The sequence below is a fragment of the Quercus robur genome, chromosome 10 (assembly GCF_932294415.1).
Source record: "Quercus robur chromosome 10, dhQueRobu3.1, whole genome shotgun sequence".
Classification (NCBI taxonomy): domain Eukaryota; kingdom Viridiplantae; phylum Streptophyta; class Magnoliopsida; order Fagales; family Fagaceae; genus Quercus; species Quercus robur.
Window position 1 is genome coordinate 37,552,202 of NC_065543.1, and position 22,437 is coordinate 37,574,638.

Below are 22,437 nucleotides of genomic sequence, written 5' to 3' on the forward strand. Positions count from 1 at the left end.
AACACTATAGCTTGATCCAAACCTAGAATCTATCCATGCCAACACTATTGCTCAAGTTTCAGCCATGGAGGTTGAGCTTAGGGATTGGTGACATTTGGTGGTTGTGGAGGTGCCAATTGACGTTTGGTAACTCATCCACCTCAACTTTGCTTGGCCACCCACAACTTGGCTCACTGCCTCTCCTACAACGTTCTCCACCGCGATCTTAAGATGAGGGCTTGTTAGTTTTGGTAGGTGTTCTTTGCGTCTCATATGGTTCTTTGCTGGGTGTTCTATGTGAGGGATTGTGGGTTTTAGTTGGGTGCCATGTTCTTTGTTGAGTGTTGGCTAGGTGTTATGTTCTTTGACAGATTCATATGTTTTTGCTAGGTGTTATTTTTGCAAATATTATGTTGATTTGGACACAGACTTAATTTGGGAAAGAACAATAAGAAAGTGTTCATCTTGTTCATCTAATAGATCTACTGATAGTGTTAGATGATGATAGTGTTGACCTGTGTTGGATGATGATAGTGTTAGATCCGTTTTTGTTTGTTTTATTTTTTGTTTTTTAGTGGGTGTACAACAAAAAAAAAAAAGTGTAAAATTTACACAATTTTTTTCTAAAATTAACCTACACCAATTAATGTATAATTATGTAAATTTACAAGTTTGCTACAGTAACCATGTACATTTATACTAACACTATTCATTTTGCATCTAGTTTTGTATTATTTCTTTATATATCCGGAAGATAAAGGAAGAAAGTAGATAGTAGCTGTTATGTGTGAAGAAAGAGAAATAATTATAAAAATTAAAAAGAATTTATATTTTAATGGAATGTAGTGTAAAATAGATAATCCAATATAGAATGTTTTAAAAAGTATGTAAAATAGAAAAAGTATTAACGTGCACGTCCACGTCCACACCCACACCCACACCCACACCCACACCCACACCCACAACCTCTAGTACAAGGTAGAGCTAGTATGTGACTGGACGTTTTTACCAATTTGAGGAGGAGCAAAAAAGAAGCATCAGCGCTACCACTGGGGAATGGGGACAATTCCAACCAAGCTCATTGCACAATAATGATTCTTTGCTTTCTAACGCTTAACTTAACCCATGCCCACTTTCATTAGCCATACTGCCATAGCATAATAATAATAATTAAAAATTAAAAACTCATAATGCTTCGTGTCTCCTCTTGCCTAATTCCCAGTGTCATCATTGGAGAGTTGATCAATCATTTGTCTGCATAACGTCATCCAGTAGGTGGTGCCTGCAATTATTAGACCATAGCCTTGAGTTTGCTACAGATTTTCCTTATAACATAACAGATATACGACATACTGTACAACTCCACAAGCTGGAGGTGAGAAAAGAAGTCTCTTCCTGCCTCTAAAATGTGTTAACCTGTTTAAGCACAAATTTATATATTGATGGTTTTTATAACGTGATTAAGCATACCTTTTTTTTTTTTTTTTTTGTTATAACGTGATTAAGCATATCTACCACTACCAGTCCATTATTATTGTATTAGGATTAACCTATAGTGCACATAAAATAAACCAAATTGAATTATATACTCCTGAGTTAAGCTAGGATTAGCCTAGTTTTATACAGAAGTGTACTAGTAAAAGATGTAACCACAAAGGCTTCACCTTGATGTATGCTTCTATAAACTTACACATGATATCCATGCATTTCTTTCACTTTCAGTCATTAATTACTCTTTGCCTCCTTTACTTTTCTTCTTCTAATTTTTTCATATACTTGAACGGAATATTAAAAATATATCTCACACGGTATTTAACATGATAAATCTGTCTTGCATATAAAGGCATGATATCTTCATATTGAGCTCTGAATATATATATAGTTATAGTTATATTTTTGGTGACCATCTAGAAAGCACGGACGCGGCTCTGAGGGTGCCGCACCCGAGTCCGACGCGGTTGACCGCGCGTCGGTGCCGCGTCTGAGTTTTTTTTTTTTTTTGGGATTCGCGCCGACACGACTTGATTCGCGCCGACGCGGCTCGATTCGCGCCGAATCGACTTCGATTCGCGCCGAACCGGGCTGATTCGGCCAGAATCAGGCCTTATCGGCCATATCAGTCCGTATCGGCCGGCGACCGATACGGCCGATACATGCCGGAAACGGCCAAAACAGGTCGAAATCGGCCGTGAAACTCGCCGGAGCAGCCGAAATTCTGACCTCAGATGTGTTTCTTGCCTTCTTCTTTCTTTGTTTTGTGAATCAAGTATATTAATGTGTTTTTTAAGAATATTTTAATAGTAAAAATATATAGAAAATATAAATAAAAATATTTTTAATAATTTTTTAATCGCCGAGTCCCGCCGCACCCACACCCTACTTTTTCAAAAATTACCGAATCCCGCACCCGCACCCGCACCCGCACCCGAGTCCCGAAACGCACCCGTGCTTCATAGGTGACCATAGACTTTTAAGAAAATAGTACCTGAACGGCATTCTCCTGACGCTCTTTGAGTAAACAATTTTCAAGATATCTCACTCTGTCATTTCTCTACAAATGAAGGAGCGAAACACCATATGAATAAGGGGATAAAAAACAAGAAGAAATTAAGTGTTTGCTGTTTTCACAAATTAAAAGTTAAGATTAATTGTGTTATTAGTACTGTACCATGTTATATAAGGACTGGATATACTCTTGAAACCCTGCAACTATGTGACAACTTTGCTGGTATTTCTCCCAAATGTCCTATACATCATAATCCAATTAGATTTTTCCAACATGCGAAAAAATATTGATTTCATCAAAGATATACTTACCTCTATATTCGGTGGTAGAGGACGCCCTTGAGCCAAAAGTATCTGATCCACTCCAAGCGCATTTAGCAGATGAACTTTCTTAGTCGTAATGATGATTTTACTTCCCACTCCAAACCAATTGCGACTTCCAATTAGTGCATACAATTGTTCCAAATCATCCACATCATCAAGAACAATTAAAACCCGCTTAAAGCATAATTTTTCTTTAATTATATCCATTCCTCTGGTACAATTTGCTATTGCTATATCTCTTTCTGATAGAATATCAGACAGGAGTTTTTCTTGTAGGTAAACTAGACCATTGGGCTGCTTTGAATTTTGTGCAACATCGCTGAGGAAGCTGCTACCTTCGAAAGTATAAAAAATCTGATTATAAATAGCTTTTGCAATGGCTGTCTTTCCCATTCTTCTTGGCCCACATATTCCTACAATGATGACATCTTTCGACCCAACTTGCAAGAAGAGTTTTAGGTACTCATGGCATATATCATATCTAAGAGGATAGATGGAAATAATCAGATTTGTCGGAATTCGTTTGTTTATGATGTCTTCAACAACTCTACCAACTAGCATAGACTCAATCCTGGATGATATTGTCAATTTGTCATCAACATGAAAATTATAAGCACAAGAAGCATCCATGAGTACCAAATAAGACTTGACAAAGTAAGTGGCAATGAAACTGATTCCACGCTTCTAGCTACTATGAATTAACATAAAGTCTAATGGGCAATGGCACAACAAATTTGACAATTGTAAAGTCATATAAAAAAAGATGTTACTCTGATCATAGTTTGCTACCTTAACAAATTGTGGGAGAAGTCGTAAAATTCTTATGTGACATTGCATTGCTGATAAATTAATAGTGAAGAAAGATAATTGAGCAACAAAAAAGATTATAAAAAAAAAAAAAAAAATAAAAACGGTGAAGAAAGGAAAGCTATCAAATTCTTGAAAAAGTTTGTTTCTGCAAAAAGAATAAATTACAAAATGCATTAGCATCTTCTTCTTCCCCAATTGAAATTGAATTATTTCACTGTTCAAATCAAATATTAAAAAAAAATCTAAAGATGTCGAAAGTCATGTTATTTAAAATTTTAAACAAACATATATAGCATTTTCTATACAGCTAGATTATAAGATCAATCTAACTAGAGGAAAAAAGAAAAGAATACCTATCGGAAGCTCGATGATCCCAGCCGCACAAGTTTGCTGCTTCTGTAAGAGCAGCTGTCCACCTTCTTCGCCAAAAGCTTCCAGGCCTTTGTATGCCTACTACCTTAGCAGCAGAGCCTCTTTGTTTTCTAATATCAGAGGGATCCACATCAAAGAAGATGGGCAACACAATTAGCCCCCACTTCTTCCTGCACCCTAAGATCAGCGCAAGCTCTTCAAGGCACCAACTTGATGAAACGTACTCTTTAGAGAACAAAACTATGGAAATTCTTGACATCCCAATAGCGTCTTGCAACTCTTTCCCAACTTCTGTTCCCTTTTGCCTTCTTCGAAGTTGCTTGTTGTCTTTGAAAGTGGGGACTCCACGCGTGATCAGAGACTTATCTATCATGTCTGTGATGTACTTTCGGGGATCTTCATGTTGAACACTAATATACACATCATGTAGCCGGCCAGAGGTTGAAGATGATGACGATGAGGAAACGGCCATGGAAAGTGACCAAGAGAGCTAAGAATGCTGAGCTTGCTACTGCTAGCAAAGTCAATAATGGAGATATGGAAATACTTGATGTTAATTGGAGTAGTTTAGTTAAGTTAATTATTCATTATCTTAGCAAAAGGAAAAAGGCCATCCGCTTTTCGTGTTAAACTTTTGTCATCGTCCTCCTTTTTTTTAATTCACTGTTTCAGTATTTTGTCGGTGTGCAACAATATTTTATTTTACTATTATTAATTTTTGTGAGATATTACAGATTTTAAAACATTTGACATCCCCCTAATGAAATTACGTAATAACCGCTAGCAGTGATGGAAGTAAAATTTTTAATTTTTAACATTCAAAAATTTACTTTACCTATTTTAACATACCACTTTATAACACACTCAACATCTATGAGAAAGCACCGAGTGCTCTCATGCTCTCGTGCATGTGGAAGCAGTAGGAGTCTTGTAAGGTGTTAACCTTTGCAAGAGGTCAGTGGCCTCCCTCCGGTGAGGTCTTTTTGAGAGAAAAGAAAAAAAAAAGAGAGAAATAAGATGGAAGACGAGTTAGAAGCAATCTGGAAAAAGCTGTCCCTCACTGAAGAAGAGGACGATCAGGTGGTGTTGGGTAGCAATAGCACAAAGGCAGCAAAGGAGTTAGGCAGAAACTGCTTAGTGATGAAAGTACTACCACGTAGGAGCATCTCACTAGATGCACTCCGAAAAAACCTGAGAATGGTGTGGAAAACAAATAAAAGTGTGCAGATTTCTGAAGTAGAGGATGAGGTGTTCATGGTGGAGTTCGGGGACGGAAGAGATAAAAAGAAAATCATGGAGATGAGACCTTGGAGCTATGAAAAGCAGTTGATTATTTTACAAGAATTTGAAGGGGAGCAAACGCCAAAGGAAGTGGTTTTAAAGTGGTCTCCCTTCTGGATTCAAATACATAATCTGCCACTAAAAAGCAGAACGAAGGAAACAGGGTACTCAATCAGTGCGACAATAGGTGAAGTGGTTGAGGTGGACGTCGCAGAGAATGGGGTGCAATGGGGAAAGTGTCTGAGGGTACGAGTGATGGTGGATGTTACAAGAAGACTAATCAGAGGAAAGAGGGTCAACATCGAAGGAGTGGAAGGAAGGTGGGTTCAATTCAAATACGAGAGACTACCAAATTTTTGCTATCAGTGCGGGCTACTAAACCATGACATGAAAGATTGCACTGAGGTAAAGAAGAGTGGCGACCAATCTGAGATGAAGGAGCTCTAGTATGGTGCGTGGCTAAGAGGGGAGGTATTTAGAAAGATTGTGAGAGAGAGGGATCAAACAGGAAGAAGGGAGCAAATGTATAAGGCTGAAGAAATTGACAAAGGGAGAAGTGCCCAGATGAAGTTGGTGGCCAAACAGGCCGGCGGTGAAGCGGTGGAGATCAACCGTCCCGAGGAAGAACTGAAAGGGAGGAGCGGGAATTCGGGGTCAACGATTCCAACCCAAGAAGATGCAGACCAAAAGAAAAAGCCAAACAAGATAGACAAGGTGGTACAGGGCAGTGGGATTAAATATGAAAGGGGAAAGGTTAGTCAGGCAGAGGAGTCAATAGAGATCACCTTGCCTATCCAAGGATTCAAACACACATTGGAGATAGAGTCACGAGAAAAAGGAGAGGATGAGATGCAGTGGGAGATAATGACAACACGGAAGGAGGTTCCAAAGTTTATTTTTAATGAAGGCCAAACAGCTGGTGAGCATCAAGGAGAGTTTAAGCCCGATAGAGCTGAAGCAGCCCAAAACCCAATGGCTATGATTTTTAAGGAGGACGTGGGCTGGGTTGCTGAATGTTTAGGCCCAAAAAGTGGGCATTGGAAGCGAATGGCAAGAGAGGTTAGGCCCAAAGATGTTAAAGAGCAACAAAGCCCAAGTGAAGTCAAGCCTTTCATTAAAAGTAAGGCGAAAAGGGAGAGCCCGGTTCCAGTGCAGGAGCTGGAATTAAATATCACAGAGATCAAACGTAACAAAGGATGTAAAGAGGGCACAGTAGTAGAGAAGGAAAAAACAAACACGAATGGCGGAGAGGCGGCGACTGCGACGCAGCGCCGCCGAGCTCAATGAGCTTCCTAGCATGGAACTGCTGGGGTCTTGGTTCACCCCCGGCGATTCGAACTCTCACCGATGAGGTGAAGATAAAGAACCTGCTCTTGGTCTTTCTATCTGAGACCAAAGCAAGTTTAAGCAAGATGAAGGGTTTCCAAAACAAAATAGAGTACACGGAGGGGATTATTGTGCCAAGCGACGGAAAAAGTGGAGGATTAGCTATGATTTGGAAGAAAGGAACGGCGATAAGGCTGAAGAGTTGCTCAAATTCTCACATCGATGTCGTAGTGGAGGGCGAGGCAGGTCAAGATCCGTGGAGAGCAACTGGATTTTATGGCCAACTTGATTCAGGTAAGAGGAAAATTTCTTGGAGTTTGCTAGAAATGTTAAATAAACAGTGTAATATGCCTTGGGTTGTTTGTGGGGATTTCAATGAAATAACCCATGTTGATGAGAAAATAGGATGGCTTGATAGAGATGCAACACAGATGTGGGAATTTAGGGAATGTCTAAGTAGGTGTGGTTTAATAGATCTTGGTTTTGTGGGGCAGAGATATACTTGGTGTAATGGTAGACTGGGGGAGCAGAGGACACTAATCAGATTAGATAGAGGAGTAGCGAATAAAGCGTGGAGAAGTATGTTTCCGGAGGCTAGTGTCCACCATTTGGCCATGTCTGCGTCGGATCACTGTATGATTGTTTTGTATCTGAAGAGAAAAAATCCAACAAGACCAGCGAAGCGAAGGTTTATGTTTGAAGCTATGTGGACTCGTGATGAAAGGTGCAAGCAGATTATTGAGAACGCATGGGATCCTCTTCGAAACGATACAAATTTCCGAATTCATGAGAGACTAAAGAGTTGCCAAGTCCATTTACAAAGTTGGAACAGGGAGGTCTTTGGCAATGTCAGCAAAACTTTAAGAGTGAAACAGCAGCGATTACAAGAGCTTAAGGCTCTAAATATGTTACAGGAGACTACCGAGGAGATAGAGGGTTTGAGAATGGAAATTAATGAAGTATTGATAAAGGAAGAAGTGATATGGAGCCAAAGATCAAGAGCTTTATGGATGAAATGCGGAGATCGAAACACGAAGTTTTTTCACGCGACGGCAACACAGCGTCAGCGGAAAAATAGAATTGAAGGCCTTTGGGGAGCAAATGGGATATGGCAAGAAGAAAAAGATAGGATTAAGGAAATCATTGTGGAGTATTTTGAAAAAATATATAGCACAGAGCACCCCAGCGAGTATGAAGTGAATGTGGAAGATGTTGAAAGTTGTATCACACCGGAAATGAACAAATCCTTACTCGAGAACTTCAGAGCGGAGGAAATCAAATGTGCCATTAATCAAATGCATCCGACAAAGTCCCCCGGCCCCAACGGTATGTCCCCTTTATTCTATCAAAAATACTAGGATGTTGTTGGTCCTTTTGTAACAAATAGTGTCTTACAAATTCTAAATTCTGGTAGATTACCCTTTGAGTTAAATTAGACATATATATGCCTAATCCCGAAAGTGCAGTGCCCTCAGAAAGTTACGGAGTTCAGGCCAATCAGCCTGTGCAACGTCATATATAAGATAGTGTCCAAAGTGTTAGCCAACAGGTTGAAAAGAATCCTTCCAAAGTTTATTGGAGAAGCTTAAAGTGCCTTTGTTCCAGGGAGACAGATCTCTGACAATGTTTTTGTCGCCTTTGAGACTATGCACAGTATAAAGATGAAAAGGAAAGGAAAGAAAGGATTAATGGCTGTCAAGCTTGATATGAGCAAGGCGTACGATAGAGTCGAGTGGAAATATCTGGAAGGGGTGATGAGGAAAATGGGCTTTCAAGAAAAATGGATCCAACTCTCCATGATGTGTGTGAGAACAGTGACTTACTCCGTCCTCATTAATGGTGAACCGAAAGGACGAATCATCCCTATAAGGGGGCTGCGTCAAGGTGACCCCATTTCACCTTACATATTCTTGTTGTGTGTGGAAGGGCTTTCGGCTATGTTGCTAAAGGAGGTTAGGTTGGGGAGGATTAAAGGGGTTCCAGTGTGTAGAGGAGCACCCCAAATCTCCCATCTATTTTTCGCCGATGATAGTATAATCTTTTGCAGAGCAACAATGGAAGAAGCCAATCGGGTGAGTCAAGTGTTAAAGGATTATGAGAGGGAGTCCGGGCAAAAACTGAATAAAGCGAAAACATCTCTCTTTTTCAGCAAAAATACAAGTAGTGAAGTGATGGAAGGTGTGAAGGACCTATTTGAGGCACAAATCATTAGACAACATGAAAAATACCTAGGGCTATCGTCTCTAGTGGGGAGGGGAAAAAAGAAGGCTTTCAATCGAATAAAGGACCAAGTGGGCAGGAAAATTGCGGGGTGGAAGGGCAGGTTGCTTTCAAAGGCAGGTAAGGAAATACTCATTAAGGTGGTGACTCAAGCCACACCAACGTATTCGATGAGTTGTTTTAAGATTCCAGATACTTTGTGTCAGGAACTAAACTCCATGGTCAGAAACTTTTGGTGGGGGCAGAAGGAAAATGAAAGGAAGATGGCTTGGGTTTCATGGGAAAAGATGTGCCAAAGAAAAGCGGAGGGAGGGCTAGGATTTAGAGACCTCAAAGCTTTCAATTTAACACTTTTAGCCAAACAAGGGTGGCGGATCATCCAAAATCCAGATTCTTTGTTTCATAGAGTATTGAAGGCAAAATACTTCAAAAACTCGAGTTTTTTGGAAGCTCAATTGGGAAATAGCCCCTCGTACACATGGAGAAGTTTGATGGAGGCCAAAGGTGTTGTGGAGAGAGGGATGAGGTGGAACATTGGGAATGGAAGAAACGTAAATGTTTGGAAGGATAGATGGCTGCCTACCCCTGATTCTTTTAAGGTAGTCAGCCCGAAAAGTCAGGAGTCCATGGTGGAGAGGGTAGAGCATTTGCTGGATAGTGACAGGAGGGCTTGGGACATAAATAAGGTGAGAAATACCTTTTTGCCTTTTGAAGCAGAGGCTGTGTTGGGGATTCTGATCAGCCCAAGTTTTCCCAATGATTCTAAGATTTGGGCTTGGACAAGTAATGGGATATTCACCGTCAGAAGTGCGTATGGAGTAGCTCTAAAAGTGTTAAAGGACAACAAAGAGAAGGTAGACAAAGGAGAAAGCTCAGACACCTCAAAAATAAGTGATGTTTGGAAGTCCATATGGAAGCTCGAATGTCCAGGTAAAATTAAGCATTTTTTTTTGGAAGACATGTAGAAATATTCTGCCCACCAATTACTACTTAGCTAAAAGGAAGGTGTCAAAATGGGATGGATGTGCTTGGTGTGGTGAAAAGGAATCTTTGAGTCATGTGCTATGGGATTGCAAGGCTGCTGTTGAGGTTTGGAAGGAATCAGGATTAAAATTTCCTAGGTGGAAGAATAATCATAGGGACTTCATTGATGTGTTTTGGAAACTAAAAGTGGAAGCAAAGGATATAGATTGGGCTGTGTTTGCAACAATGGCGTGGAGCATTTGGAGTAACCGAAACAAATATAAGCACGAGGGGAAGCTCAAGCCTGCGAAAGTTGTAGTCAGCGATGTGGCCAGGTATGTTGAGGAATTTAGACAAGGCTTCTCTCCAACTCCAACCATTCCCAAGTAGCCCCCTCGGTTTGGATCCCAATGGCGTCCCCAGGATGCCGACTGGTATAAAGTAAATGTTGATGCCGCAGTTTTTAAAGAGGCAGGCAGCTGTGGCGTGGGGGTAGTAGTCAGAAATGTAGAAGGATGCTTGATGGGGGCAATGAGCAAAAAGCTCCCTTTTCCTTTGGGGCCTTTAGAAGCTGAGGCGAGGGTAGCGGAGAAGGGAATTGCTCTTGCTAGGGACCTAGGACTTAATGAGGTTATCATTGAAGGAGATGCGAAGACCATAATGAGTGCCCTCATGAACTCTGACCCCCAGCTTACCCCATCCTCTGTTCAGAAAGTAATAGAAGGGGCGAAATTCAGGCTGCAAGCCTTCAAATCTTGGCAGATCAGACATGTTCATAGGAGCTGTAATATGGCAGCTCATATGCTTGCACGACATGCATGTAATGTTCCTGATAGTTTAGTTTGGGTGGAGGATACTCCCCCAATGATTTCAAATCAGATCTGTATGGATGTATCAAATTTGGGTTTATCCCTCTTTTAATGAAAGTTCACTAGTATTGTCTATCAAAAAAAAAAAACATCTATGGTTCTATTTTTTTTAGCACTTTGTTTAAATATTCTTTCTTTATTATTATTTTTAATTTTACTTTATTCTTTGTTTCTTTGTCTCTTCCTTCTTGTCTCTCTCTGTTCTATCAGGTAAGAACAACCACCCACAACCACCATGCACAACCAGCCACCACAACCCATGACCATAATCTCATCATCCCAAAAAAAAAAAAAAAAAAAAAAAAAATTCATATCAAACCCACCAAAAAACTATAGCAACTCTAATTTCTTTTTAAAAAGCCCAACCTCCATAAACCCACCTCAACAACCACCACATAGTCACCTTAACAACCACCACAAACAGCCACAAAATCACCGCATCCCACCATCCACTATTACAAAAACCCACAACCAGCCACCACAAACACCCATAGCCTACTACAAATTTGATTTTTTTTTTAAAAACCATCACAATCTGCCACAACAGATCAATCCCTCCGCCATCCCAATAAAACCCAACCCCAAAGAAAACAATGGATCTTTGGTGTTTTGGGTTTGGTGGTTTCACCATCTCCACTACCATCTCCACCACAAATCTAATTCAAACTTTGAATTTAGTGGATTCGTCGATTCAGTAAAGAGGGAGGGAGAAGAGGGCTGGGCAAGAGAAAAAAGAGAGAGAGAGAATGAGAAAGGGTAGAAATGGAGAAGACTGAAGAGAGGAAAAAAAAAAAGAGAGAAAACAATTTTTTAATGAGAAAAATGAATAAAAAATAGTCTTTGGAGCTACAATATTCTCTTAAAGATAGGAGTTTATTGTTCACATATTGCAAAAAAATTTAGATATAGCATCATCATTGCATAATGCTTTTTAGTATTTGAGATGTTAAAATAGCAATTTGGTTTTTTAGCACCGTAAATGCTAAAGAGCAGGTAGGTAAGACCCCAAATAAGTTATTTTACCCCTCAATTACCAAATTGAAGCAACAAACGGGTTGCTATTGTTAAATTCTTTTTTAAAAAATTGCTATAGTAGGCTGCTATGTTTAGAGCATTCGCATTCGGGTTCCTAAAAAAAAAATACCTATTTTAACTCTAAAAAGTTATTTTTATATATTTACCAAATCATTTAACAATACACCTAACATCTCATTTCTTATTTTTACATACAACTCAATAAAATAATATAAACTATGCAATAAAATAAATATAAAACTATCCGATCTCTCTCTCCTTTCTCTTCCTCTTTGATTCAGACTTTTTTCCTCTTTGTCTCTCTCTATTTCAACCATGTGTCACCCAAAACCAAACCCCGAACAACCCATCTACCGCCCAACACCCAAACCCAGATCAACCCTATCCCTGAAACTCAGCCACCAACACAACGGAAACTGAAACCACCACCACCACCACCAACCAAAACCAAAGCAACCACCACAATTAGTCATACTGCCAACCATAACAACCTCAATTGCCACCACCACACCAAAAACAACAGCCACCACCAAAACCACAAACCCACAGAAATTCGACACAAACCCAAAACAACAAACCCATTTACCACCTACCATAAACCCATCAACCCAAAAAAAAAAAAAATCACATACGAAAATTGAAACAACCACATACCCAAAATGAAGCTGAGCAAAACAATGAACAACCACTACAACAACCATCGATCTACACCTTGGAGGAAGTGGTGGCAAGGTCTAAAGAAAGGGCTAGAGAGAGAGAGACAAGACAGAGAGGGAGGAGAGAAAGCAAGAGACAAAGGAGACACAGAGAAAGGGGAGATAGTGAATGAGAAAAGAAGATAGAGGAGAGAGAGAATTCTTGAGAAAAGGAAGAGGAGAGAGAAAATATTTGACAATAAAGAATTTAACAACTTGCTACAATAATTCTTACAAGTAAGAACTCATTGTAGCATGGTTGTAAAACAATTTGGGTTTACACTCTTAGATAGAGATGGATTTTGACATTTTGGGATTGTAAAATAGTAATATGAGGGATTTATAACCCCTAATGCTAATGCTAATGCTCTTATAAATTATTGTAGGAGTGTGGCTAAAAATAAAATATATTATTTTATTATGTCTCTCTATTTCTTTTAACCAAAATAATTAATCTCTTCCTAGTCTCTCATATCTCATCTCTCTCTCTATCTCTCTCCCCTCTAATGCTTTCTCTCTTTACCCATTGCTATCTCTTTCTCTCCCATGCAGCTACCACTATTGTTGCCGTTGTCGCTATAGTAGCTACTGCTGTTATCGTTGCTGTTGCCACTCAACCTAATCCTCTAATCCCTTTACCCATTTTTCCCTTCACTCTATTGCTTTCTTTCTCTCTCAAACAAAACCAAATTCGCTCTCTATCTGTTGACTGAACCTAGCCAAGCTCACTACCCATTTCCCTCCTCTCTGTTCACATCTCAGAACCAAAGGGTATGTTGGTTTGAAATATGTAATTCCGCTAACAATGATAAGAATGTTGTTTATAATGATCAATCGTACTTTGAGGAACCCATCAAAGAAAACCAAAATTTTGGTTTTGATGATTGGTGTTTGTGGTGTTGTTTGAAACAGTGTTATTAGTTTTATGTTGTTTATGTGAGTCATTAGGTACTTATATCGTTATTTGCTTTGAGTTATTTATGTGAGACATTATGTATGCTTTGAGTTGTTTAACTTAGAACCTGGTATTTGTGAGTTATAACTTTTGAACTTTGTTTATGCATTTATAATTTGGCATTTTGCCTTTTATTAGTAATTTAACTAATTTGTGTCAAAATTTACCCTTTTTTTTCAATGTTTCTTTAATATATATTATGAAGAATCATAATTGTGGGGGAGTGGACCTAAATCTACCCCAAAGACCTTAGCCCGAAGAGGAGTCCCGAGAAACCCCATCTACAGAATGGGCCTGGCCCAAGGGCCAACGAGGGATGAAGGGGCCTCCCATTGAGAAAAGATCATTTGGGCCCATTACTGAGGTAATTCATGAAACCCATCTTCCTGTGGAAACATGGCCCAACCAAGAAGTGGTCATCCTCTTAGCTGATGACACCCTTTTTTCACCTACTTTCCCAAGGAACACGTCGAAGATAACATAGAGCCCAATGTAACAGTCACCTCTGCATTTAAAATTTTTCTCACCTAATGTCAGCCACATTGAATACTGAATGATTGGCCTAAATAGTGTAAACATTCCTAAAAGTCTATCTTTATAATCAAGAAATGGCAGGAGAAAATGCTAATGGGTTAAGTATCCCTCTAAATTCAACTAAGAGCAGGATAGTTGGAAGAGGAGGGGGATTGTTATAAAAGAAAGAGGAGAGCAACAGGAAGGGGGATCTAGAAAAAACCAAAGGAAGAACAAGAGAGAGAAAGCAAGTAGAGTCTTCACTTATATTCATCCTTTAGAACTCTTATTTGTACCTCAAGAATATTATTTATATGCATAAAAAGCCTTGATTCAACTACATTTGTCTCCTATCATCTTTTTTATCTTCCCATTGTGGATTTCTGTCTTCCATACATTAAAAAATAGTTGTAATGGTCCTAAATACTAGACCAACTCTTTGGTTAAAGTGTTTTTGACCCCCACAATTATTATAGGTATTTTTTAATATATTTTTTAAATCAAAAAGTAGGATCTTATGATCCTTATGTTGATCATACAATCCAATCCCTGAACCCCCTCATCAATCCCGTGTAGGATCTCAATCCTGATAACTTTGGTTGTATGGAAATATAGAAAATGGGATGTATAGTGTATTGTTAAATGAGTAGGTAAAATAGATAAAGTAGCTTTTAGGGTTAAAAAAAAAAAAAAAAAAAAAAAAAAAAAAAAAAAAAAAAAAAAAACTAGACATGAATTCTATAATAAAATCAACATTTCTTTGAATACGCATAAATTATAGACTTGTTAAATAGTTTCGATAAATCATACCTCACTTTAATTTGATCACATGCAATTTAAAATTGGTTGTTTTAAAAATGGGTGTGATTATGCATCGAATTCTAATAATTATTATTTTTAGCTTTTAGCACTTCAAAAAACTTCTTTATATATTTTAACAACCCACTTATCAATACCCCCTACATCTCAACTCTTACTTTTTCACATTACTCATTAAAATAATATAAATACCCATTAAAATAACTAAACACACACCCATAAAAATCCATAACAACTACTAATTGCCCAACTGACCGCCATAACAATAGCCACAACAACCACCATAACCCAACCCAACCAACATCAGCCACAACACAACCAAGCAACAATTGCCATTGCCAGCAACCACCAAACCCACAACCTCATCACCACCACTAGCCGAAAAAATAAAATAAAATAAAATCATGACCTTACAACCCAATGATCCAAATCGGACCCACAAATCACCACCACCGTGACCTACAAATTGCATTTGAACCACCACCATCGAAATCTAGAGAGCGAGAGTGATAGAGAGACAGGGGCAAGCAAGTTCGAGTCAGAGAAAGGAGAGAGACGAACAAGAGAATGAGAGTTAGAGTAAGGAGAGAGATAACAAAAACCATTAAAATACAAAATAAAAGTTGCTACTGGAGTTAAATGCTAAATTTTTTTAGATATAACAATTCAGATGTTGGATGATTTTTATGGTTTGAAGTACAAAAATAGTTTAATGCTTTATACTCTTTGTTGCACACCCTTACACACATTATGTGGCATTGTGTCTATGCACATAGTGTGTAACTATTATCACTCTTAAATGAGAAGGAAAAAAAAAAAAAACTATAAAGACCAAAAAAATTGAAAATAAGTCTAATCTATATTTGCTTTTGTTTACTGTTTTCCTTAATATGCATGCAGGTAGGATGATAAATTTGTGCAATACTGCTAGGCAAGAAGCAAAGACAACCATGAAATTTCAAAGGATGATTGGAGATGATAATTTAAATTTAAGTGTTAGTTGGATGACTTGGCTTAACAATTGAGAAAACTATTTAGTTATGTCATTGGTTTTGATTCTCAAAAAATGTCATTGGTTTTATTATAGTCACTTTTTTTTTCTTCTGAATTATGCCACAAGTCAACTATATATCAATAACACTCCATGACTAAGTTTTTAATTATATGTATAGCTTTTCAATTAGGCCGTGCATCGCATGGATTAGCGACTAGTAGTAATAATATATAAAGTTTTTATGATTTTTATGTAAATAACAAGGAAGTGCAATTGGTAACATGGTTTTAAAAACTGGTACGATCAAAGAACCAAAAAAGTGACTACTTACCAATTTTTTGGTCTAACCAAGTTCAAACCAGTGGTCGAACTAATGATATCATAAATAATTTAATTAATAATTTTTAAATTATAAAAACATAAAGTGATGGATATATTTAATTTTAATAATGTTAATCATTTTTCACACAACTTATATAATAAATATAATTTAAATATTAAATGTAATTTACTATATATGTTAACAAATATTGTTAAAACCGTAAAAGAGGCACACATAGAGGACTTTCTAAGCTCCACCCAAAAAAAAAAAAAAGGAAAACAAATAAAGAATTTAAATTTTAAAAATTAAAAAATAAAACCCACCCACTTCTGTTACTTCTCCCAGCCATTACTAACATTTAACACCCACTCTCTTCTTGACTTTTATGACATGTTATTTACTTCTCCCAGCCTTTCCACTTTCCTAATACAAATTCATCATAATCCAATGTAGCAATTCCCATAATCTCTTGTCATGTAAAAATAAAAATAAAAGATAAATTATAAATTCATTTGACATATTTTTTTCTAATACAATAACATATTAATTAGGAGTTAAGTGAACTTTAATTGTTATTGTTAGGATACAATTTGGTTCCTAAACCCAAAAGGTAAAAGGATCTAGGCTAAAAGAGCCCAATACAATGAATTTGTAAAGAATGGATTCAAAAATTAGGCTCTAATAAGTTGGGCAATAATTATAATAGATCCAGATGACAATAACATAAAGATGGTATGGTTTTATCTAAAGAAAATCGTCCTTGGCACAATCCGGGAGACTAGTTCTCGTATATATCTCTTGAATTTGGTTACAAGCACAGTTCTTGTTACTATAGTATTTTTTTCTTAATTCTTTGATCCCTATTCTCAGTGCATTCTTTCTCTTTTATACTGCCTCACTTCTTTCATCTTCACCTTCCACGTGTAGATCAAATCGTTGGTGTTGATTCTTGTCCCATTAGCACCTTCCTGAAGTTGTTCAGAGTAGCTGTAAAGCTGAAAATTGTTAGGTATCACTTATTCATTAATGCATCTAGAGAGTTAGCTACATAGTATTCAATGCGATAGTAGCAACTTTCTCTTAAATATATAAGTTTCTATCCTAATGATTAAGGGTTCGTTTGGATACAATTTATTTTTGCTGAAACTGAAAATACTGTAGCAAAATAATTTTTAAATGTGTAAATAGTGTTGTGGGACCCGTGAACAGTGTGTGAACAGTACATTTTGTCTCATGCACAATGAATCCATGTGATGTTACTATTCATACACGTTAGGGAAAAAAAAAAACTAAAAACATGAACATAGATCCAAACACTCACCAAGTGTTTACAATTATTTAATTGTTTAGTAGTTTGCAATTCTTTAACATATAAGTTTAAAATTCTTAAAATAAATGATTTATATTTTTATTGTTTTTTAGTTTTAAGGTACTGATCTACCGACTTAGCAACAACCACTCCCACTCACTTCAATCAAAGACTCAAAAGTGCAAAAGACAAAACTCATAATTATGTCAACCACTACAAACAATTAAAAGTATAGACAAATAGAATGAGACAGTCAACTCGTCAAAGACTCAAAAATAAAGGGGGTAAAATATTATTTTTATCCCTAAATTTTATCAAAAGTTTGTTTTTCAACTCTTAACTTTAAAAAGTTCTTTTTCATCTATAAATTTTGTAATGAGTTTTTTCAAGATGAAAAAGAACTTTTTTCAATGGTTTAGATATGAAAAACAAATTTTTAGTAAAATTTAAGGATATAAAAAAATTAATAAAAAAAAACATTTTCAATAGTTTAGGAATGAAAGATGAACTTTTCAATAGTTTAGAGACAATAGATGAATTTCTTAAAGTTTAAAGATAAAAAATAAATTTTTGATAAAGTTTAGAGGGCAAAATAGTATTTTACTCAAAATAAAATATCAAAACACTATTAAACCCCCCCCCCCCCCCACACACACGCACACGCACGCACACACAAACACAGAGGGACTTGATGAATTAAGTCTATCAAAACACTATAAACACACAAAAAAGTCTATCAAAACACTATAAACACACACTCTCCTAGTGAAAGAAAGAGAGATGAAAATACTAGATCAAGCAACGGCAAATTTGGGTTAGATGGTGGCAAATTGCTTATGGGTGAAGTGGCTACCTTTTTCGTTTGGGTTTAGAGAGTGAAGAGGGATTGTTTATTGGTTTGGCTCTTTTTTTTTACTTATGATTTTTTAAAATTTGATTTATGGGCTTTTTTTTTTTTTTTTTTTTTTGAGATTAAAGACCAAAAATTTTCTGCTGGACCTTTTTCTTTTTTCTTGGAGTTTAAAGCTGAATTCAAAAACAAATTTATGGCTTTTTTTTTTTTTTTTGGGAGTTCAAAACATTTTTTTTTAATATATATAAGATAGAAAATCTACTCTAATCTAATTTAAGTATATATGTGTGAAATTTCCTCCTAGAAACTTGAATCTTAGCCTTTATCCTCACATTTTACAAGCACTCATACTTGTGGAATAACCATTACACTAAGGGTATGTGGTGATAAATATTATATATATATATATATATAAATAATTTTTAAACCCCTAACTATAATGTAGAGTTACTCTAGTTTAATCTAATTATATATGTATATAAAATTTTCTCCTAGAAACTTAAATTTCGATTTTTGCCCTCATACTCCATAAACACTCATAATTGTTGAGTGATCATTATACTAAGAGTGTGTGATGATAAATATTACTTTTATATATATATATATATATAATTTTTAAACCCCTGACACGTAGCACTGCCCCGGGGTCCATCTCTCTGCATCTGCAACATATCAATAGTTCAACTTCAAAGTTCAAACCAAAATGATCTAAATATTTCCGTGTCCTTAACAGCAAAATCTTCAATCAAATTCCATGGAGTTTACAAGGGTATACACGTCGTCCTTCTCCTTCTTATCCACTGTAACAAGGTGCAGGCACGACGTGTTCTTGAGTTTCAGAGGCGAAGACACCCGTCACAACATCACCCAGCAACTACACAGGGCATTAGTGGAGGCAAACATTCCCACCTTCAAAGACGACATCAATCTCCAGAAAGGAGGAGAGATCGCTTCTGAGCTTCTAAAAGCAATCCAAATGTCCAGAATTGCCATCATAGTCTTCTCTAAAAACTATGCCACTTCTGGGTGGTGTTTGGATGAGCTGGTGCAGATCCTAGAATGTAAGAATCAAGCTGGCATGTTGGTTCTTCCTATATTTTATGATGTTGATCCTCTCCATGTTGAGCACCAGACTGGGACTTTTGGTGAAGCGTTTACAGCACAAGAAGAGCGTTTCAGGAATGGGAACTTGACAGAAAACAAGTTGGAAAAGTGGAGGGCAGCGTTGACTGAGGCAGCTAGTTTATCTAAAGGATGGGATTTGCCGAATGTTGCTAGTTGGTAATTCACTCATTCTTTATCCCTTTTTTCTGTGGCTAGATCTAGCTTTGGGAATTAACCAGATTAAATTCACCATTTCTTAACAATTTAAGTTTATGGGACAATCGGTTCTTTAAAAAACTAGATAAAAATAAAATTAATCTATTCTTGCTGGGAAACTTACCCAAGATTTGGGGATTAAAAAAAAAAAGAGTTGTACTCTAGCATCAAAGGATAAATCAGCAGCTTAATTTTGTTTTTGTAATGTTAATTATTTTTGCATATAAGATACTATTATGTGAGCAGTTAATCAAACGTTTCACATGCTTTAAATGGTATATAGAATAAATTCCCATTGTTTGATCTTTTTGTGATAGTATAGAAGTGTTTTAATCTGATTTCTTTCTTGACTAGTTATTAGAGAAACAAGGCATTAGCAAAAAACTTAACCATCCTTGTTGATTGACGGCTCTGTTGAGCAGGGTAAATGAAAGCTCGTAAAAATTATTGCACTTCAAATGGAGAGAGTCAATTTCATAGCCAATGGCTCTAAATGTGGTATAAAATTTGGAGACACAATGAGAAGATCACAGCCAAGATCTCTCTGTTTCACTTTAAATGGAGATTGTTTCACAGTTAAAAATTTATTTTTTGGATCTAAAAATGTATAAAGCAACATGTCATTTAATTAAATGACTTCATATTAGATGCACCTTTACATTTGTAATATTTAATTTGAATCATAAAATTGATCCATTTCAACTAAAGAGCATGCAAATACTCAGCCTCCTCAATGCTTGGTTACATATCCAAACTACAAATCAAATCTTCAATTTCATTTGGTTTTACAGATAAATAAACCATTAATAATTGGATCTTATATAGCTTACATGTGGTTTTTCTTTATGGTGGCTGAAGCTTTCATCAATTTTCTTGAGTGGTCGTGATTAATTATTATTATTATTTTGACTCATTGTAGCTCAATAATGTTTGCAATGTTTTCATTTTGGTCGTTTCTGGCAGGCATCAATCAAAGTTTATAAAGGATATTGTGAAACATATTTTGGACAGACATCAAGATGCACACATGAATGTTTCCATCTTCCCACCTGGAATGGATTCTGGTAAAGAGTACCTGAATCTCTTACTAAGTGTGATATCAGATGATGTTCTCATAATAGGCATATGTGGAATGGGCAAAACAACAATTGCCAAAGCCTTGTATGATCAAAATTTCCAAAGATTTGAGGGCAGTAGTTTCCTTTCCGATGTAAGCAGAATTGCAGAAACACCAGATGGACTACTTGCTTTACAGAAACAGTTGCTTTCTGATATCCTAATAAAAGATAGTTTAAACATAGACAATGTTGAAAGAGGAACTGAAGTAATAAAAAATGAACTTTGCTGCAAGAGAATTCTTGTAGTTCTTGATAATGTGAATAGCTTGGACCAATTAAACACACTCGCGAGAAAGCGTGATTGGTATGGTTCAGGAAGTAGAATCATCATAACAACAGAAGATGCACGATTGCTTAATGTACTTGAAGTTGATGATGTTTATGGAGCTCAGGGCATACAGGTTAATGGTTCTTTATGTTATATAGTCTGAAACAGCTTGCATCTTAATCCAATGGATTCATCATATGCAGGTCATAGAGGATAAGTATAGGCAGAACCTTCAAATGATTGAAGATTACAAAGATTTTATCTTGAAGTCCCATGCTCAGGTATAGCAAGCTTTCTTTCTCAAGGTTGTTCCACGAATCAATCACCTCATTTTATTGCTTTGTAATGTAGGCTCTTGAAAAGGAAAGGCTGCTCATTGCCGAAATAAAAGGCGAGCGAATGAAGAGGACCTCTGAGGTATAGTTCTCATTTTCAAAGTCAGAAAGCTTAGAGAGGTATAGAGTGGCAAAATATTTTACTTGACTTTGCACTTGATAGGCACAAAATATTGATGACATAGAAGAAAGTCTGGATCAAATGGTCCCTTTAAGTACACTTACCTCCACAATGAATGCCATAATGATTGGAATGGGAGACCAAGGTTGTGGACTTCGTGCTCTTCAAGGGAATGCGCTCGATTTTGAGCTGGAAGAGGAGATTATAAGTAGGAACGCTTTGGTTGGTAATGGAGGGGAAACGAGAATGCCTCTCTGTTATGCATACGGGGGATTTGGTGAGAGAATTAATAGAGATGATACAGCAGAAAAGGACTCAGTTCAGGGAACAATGCATTTGAGTATCCCGGGAATATCAGAGTACGGAGATAGACAACAACAAGAACTTTGAGAGTAGAATGTGTGTGTATAGAATAATTCTAGTGACATACCTAATCCCATACTGAATTTCACAACATACTGATATGTGCAATTGTGATTGATATATATTTTTTGCTAACTCCTGTTTACATGGACCAATAATTTTTGATCAATTACTCATAGTTGCACAAGTCAAAAACCAGATGTGAAAATGGATGTGTTTGTAGTATTGTGGATATTATATATATAGATACACACATCTTTGGTGTATATAATTTCATGTATTTTTAAAAATAATTTTTTATTTGTGGTTTGTTTTATTTATTTATCTCTAGTGTGGAAAGAAATGTTTGCTTTATCAACCTATTAATCAATAGATTCAATATTGAATAGGTGGGTGATGTGACACAACACATTATAAGTTAGGCCCATCTATCATAGAAGCCCCATTTTAATCATAATATAGCCTTCAAGAAGATCCACTCAACTCATTCATAAGTTTTGCCAATGTCTAGTTTTAAGACCATTTCTTTTTTTTGATGAATGGATAATATTATTCAAAGTAAAAGGACTACAAAACAAGAAAGCACCCAGCCTCCTCCCTAATAACCTTAACAAAACAGGGAGGGCTGTTACAAAAGCCAAAAGAACCACAAACACTATACAACAGACTCCATTTAGCAAGAGAGTGGGCGGCCTCATTGGCTTCTCTAGGGACCCATGTAAAAGACAAACAAGGGAGATTGGAAGCTAGAAACTTTACACTGTGGAT

General features: G+C 36.8%; 4 protein-coding genes across 4 annotated transcripts; 3 read left to right on the plus strand and 1 right to left on the minus strand.

The window, feature by feature from the left end:
* Window positions 1-822: 822 nt before the first annotated feature.
* On the minus strand, window positions 823-4,568 carry LOC126702954 (disease resistance protein RPV1-like). The gene is made up of 5 exons (XM_050401823.1): window positions 3,972-4,568; window positions 2,797-3,379; window positions 2,648-2,725; window positions 2,465-2,530; window positions 823-1,261 (listed from the first exon to the last, which is right to left on the minus strand). Exons 1-5 carry the CDS (start codon window positions 4,460-4,462, stop codon window positions 1,244-1,246), a joined length of 1,236 nt encoding a protein of 411 aa, XP_050257780.1. The 5' UTR covers window positions 4,463-4,568; the 3' UTR covers window positions 823-1,243.
* Window positions 4,569-5,007: 439 nt separating this feature from the next.
* LOC126704115 (uncharacterized) lies at window positions 5,008-5,718 on the plus strand. The gene has a single exon (XM_050403147.1). It carries the CDS (start codon window positions 5,008-5,010, stop codon window positions 5,716-5,718), a length of 711 nt encoding a protein of 236 aa, XP_050259104.1.
* Window positions 5,719-6,554: 836 nt separating this feature from the next.
* On the plus strand, window positions 6,555-10,701 carry LOC126704116 (uncharacterized). The gene is made up of 4 exons (XM_050403148.1): window positions 6,555-7,923; window positions 8,203-9,747; window positions 9,812-10,115; window positions 10,260-10,701. The coding sequence occupies exons 1-4, from the start codon at window positions 6,555-6,557 to the stop codon at window positions 10,699-10,701; spliced, it is 3,660 nt and encodes a 1,219-aa protein (XP_050259105.1).
* An 8,086-nt stretch (window positions 10,702-18,787) lies between these two features.
* LOC126702514 (disease resistance protein RPV1-like) lies at window positions 18,788-21,804 on the plus strand. Its single transcript, XM_050401231.1, has 5 exons — window positions 18,788-19,425; window positions 20,428-20,983; window positions 21,054-21,131; window positions 21,202-21,267; window positions 21,349-21,804. The coding sequence occupies exons 1-5, from the start codon at window positions 18,899-18,901 to the stop codon at window positions 21,694-21,696; spliced, it is 1,575 nt and encodes a 524-aa protein (XP_050257188.1). The 5' UTR covers window positions 18,788-18,898; the 3' UTR covers window positions 21,697-21,804.
* Window positions 21,805-22,437: the final 633 nt, after the last annotated feature.

What these genes read in the sequence shown, in the direction of transcription:
- LOC126702954 (XM_050401823.1), bottom strand. Translation starts at nt 4,462, where the DNA reads ATGGCCGTTTCCTCATCGTCATCATCTTCAACCTCTGGCCGGCTACAT. An exon ending in GATCATCGAGCTTCCGATAG is followed by an intron (nt 3,380 to 3,971) that starts GTATTCTTTTCT and finishes AATATCATCCAG; the next exon opens with GATTGAGTCTATGCTAGTTG. An exon ending in TCCAGTCCTTATATAACATG is followed by an intron (nt 2,531 to 2,647) that starts GTACAGTACTAA and finishes CTTCATTTGTAG; the next exon opens with AGAAATGACAGAGTGAGATA.
- LOC126704115 (XM_050403147.1), top strand. Translation starts at nt 5,008, where the DNA reads ATGGAAGACGAGTTAGAAGCAATCTGGAAAAAGCTGTCCCTCACTGAA.
- LOC126704116 (XM_050403148.1), top strand. Translation starts at nt 6,555, where the DNA reads ATGAGCTTCCTAGCATGGAACTGCTGGGGTCTTGGTTCACCCCCGGCG. An exon ending in AAAGTCCCCCGGCCCCAACG is followed by an intron (nt 7,924 to 8,202) that starts GTATGTCCCCTT and finishes CCTTTGTTCCAG; the next exon opens with GGAGACAGATCTCTGACAAT. An exon ending in ATGGAAGCTCGAATGTCCAG is followed by an intron (nt 9,748 to 9,811) that starts GTAAAATTAAGC and finishes ATTACTACTTAG; the next exon opens with CTAAAAGGAAGGTGTCAAAA.
- LOC126702514 (XM_050401231.1), top strand. Translation starts at nt 18,899, where the DNA reads ATGGAGTTTACAAGGGTATACACGTCGTCCTTCTCCTTCTTATCCACT. An exon ending in TCTTGAAGTCCCATGCTCAG is followed by an intron (nt 21,132 to 21,201) that starts GTATAGCAAGCT and finishes TTTGTAATGTAG; the next exon opens with GCTCTTGAAAAGGAAAGGCT. An exon ending in GAATGAAGAGGACCTCTGAG is followed by an intron (nt 21,268 to 21,348) that starts GTATAGTTCTCA and finishes TGCACTTGATAG; the next exon opens with GCACAAAATATTGATGACAT.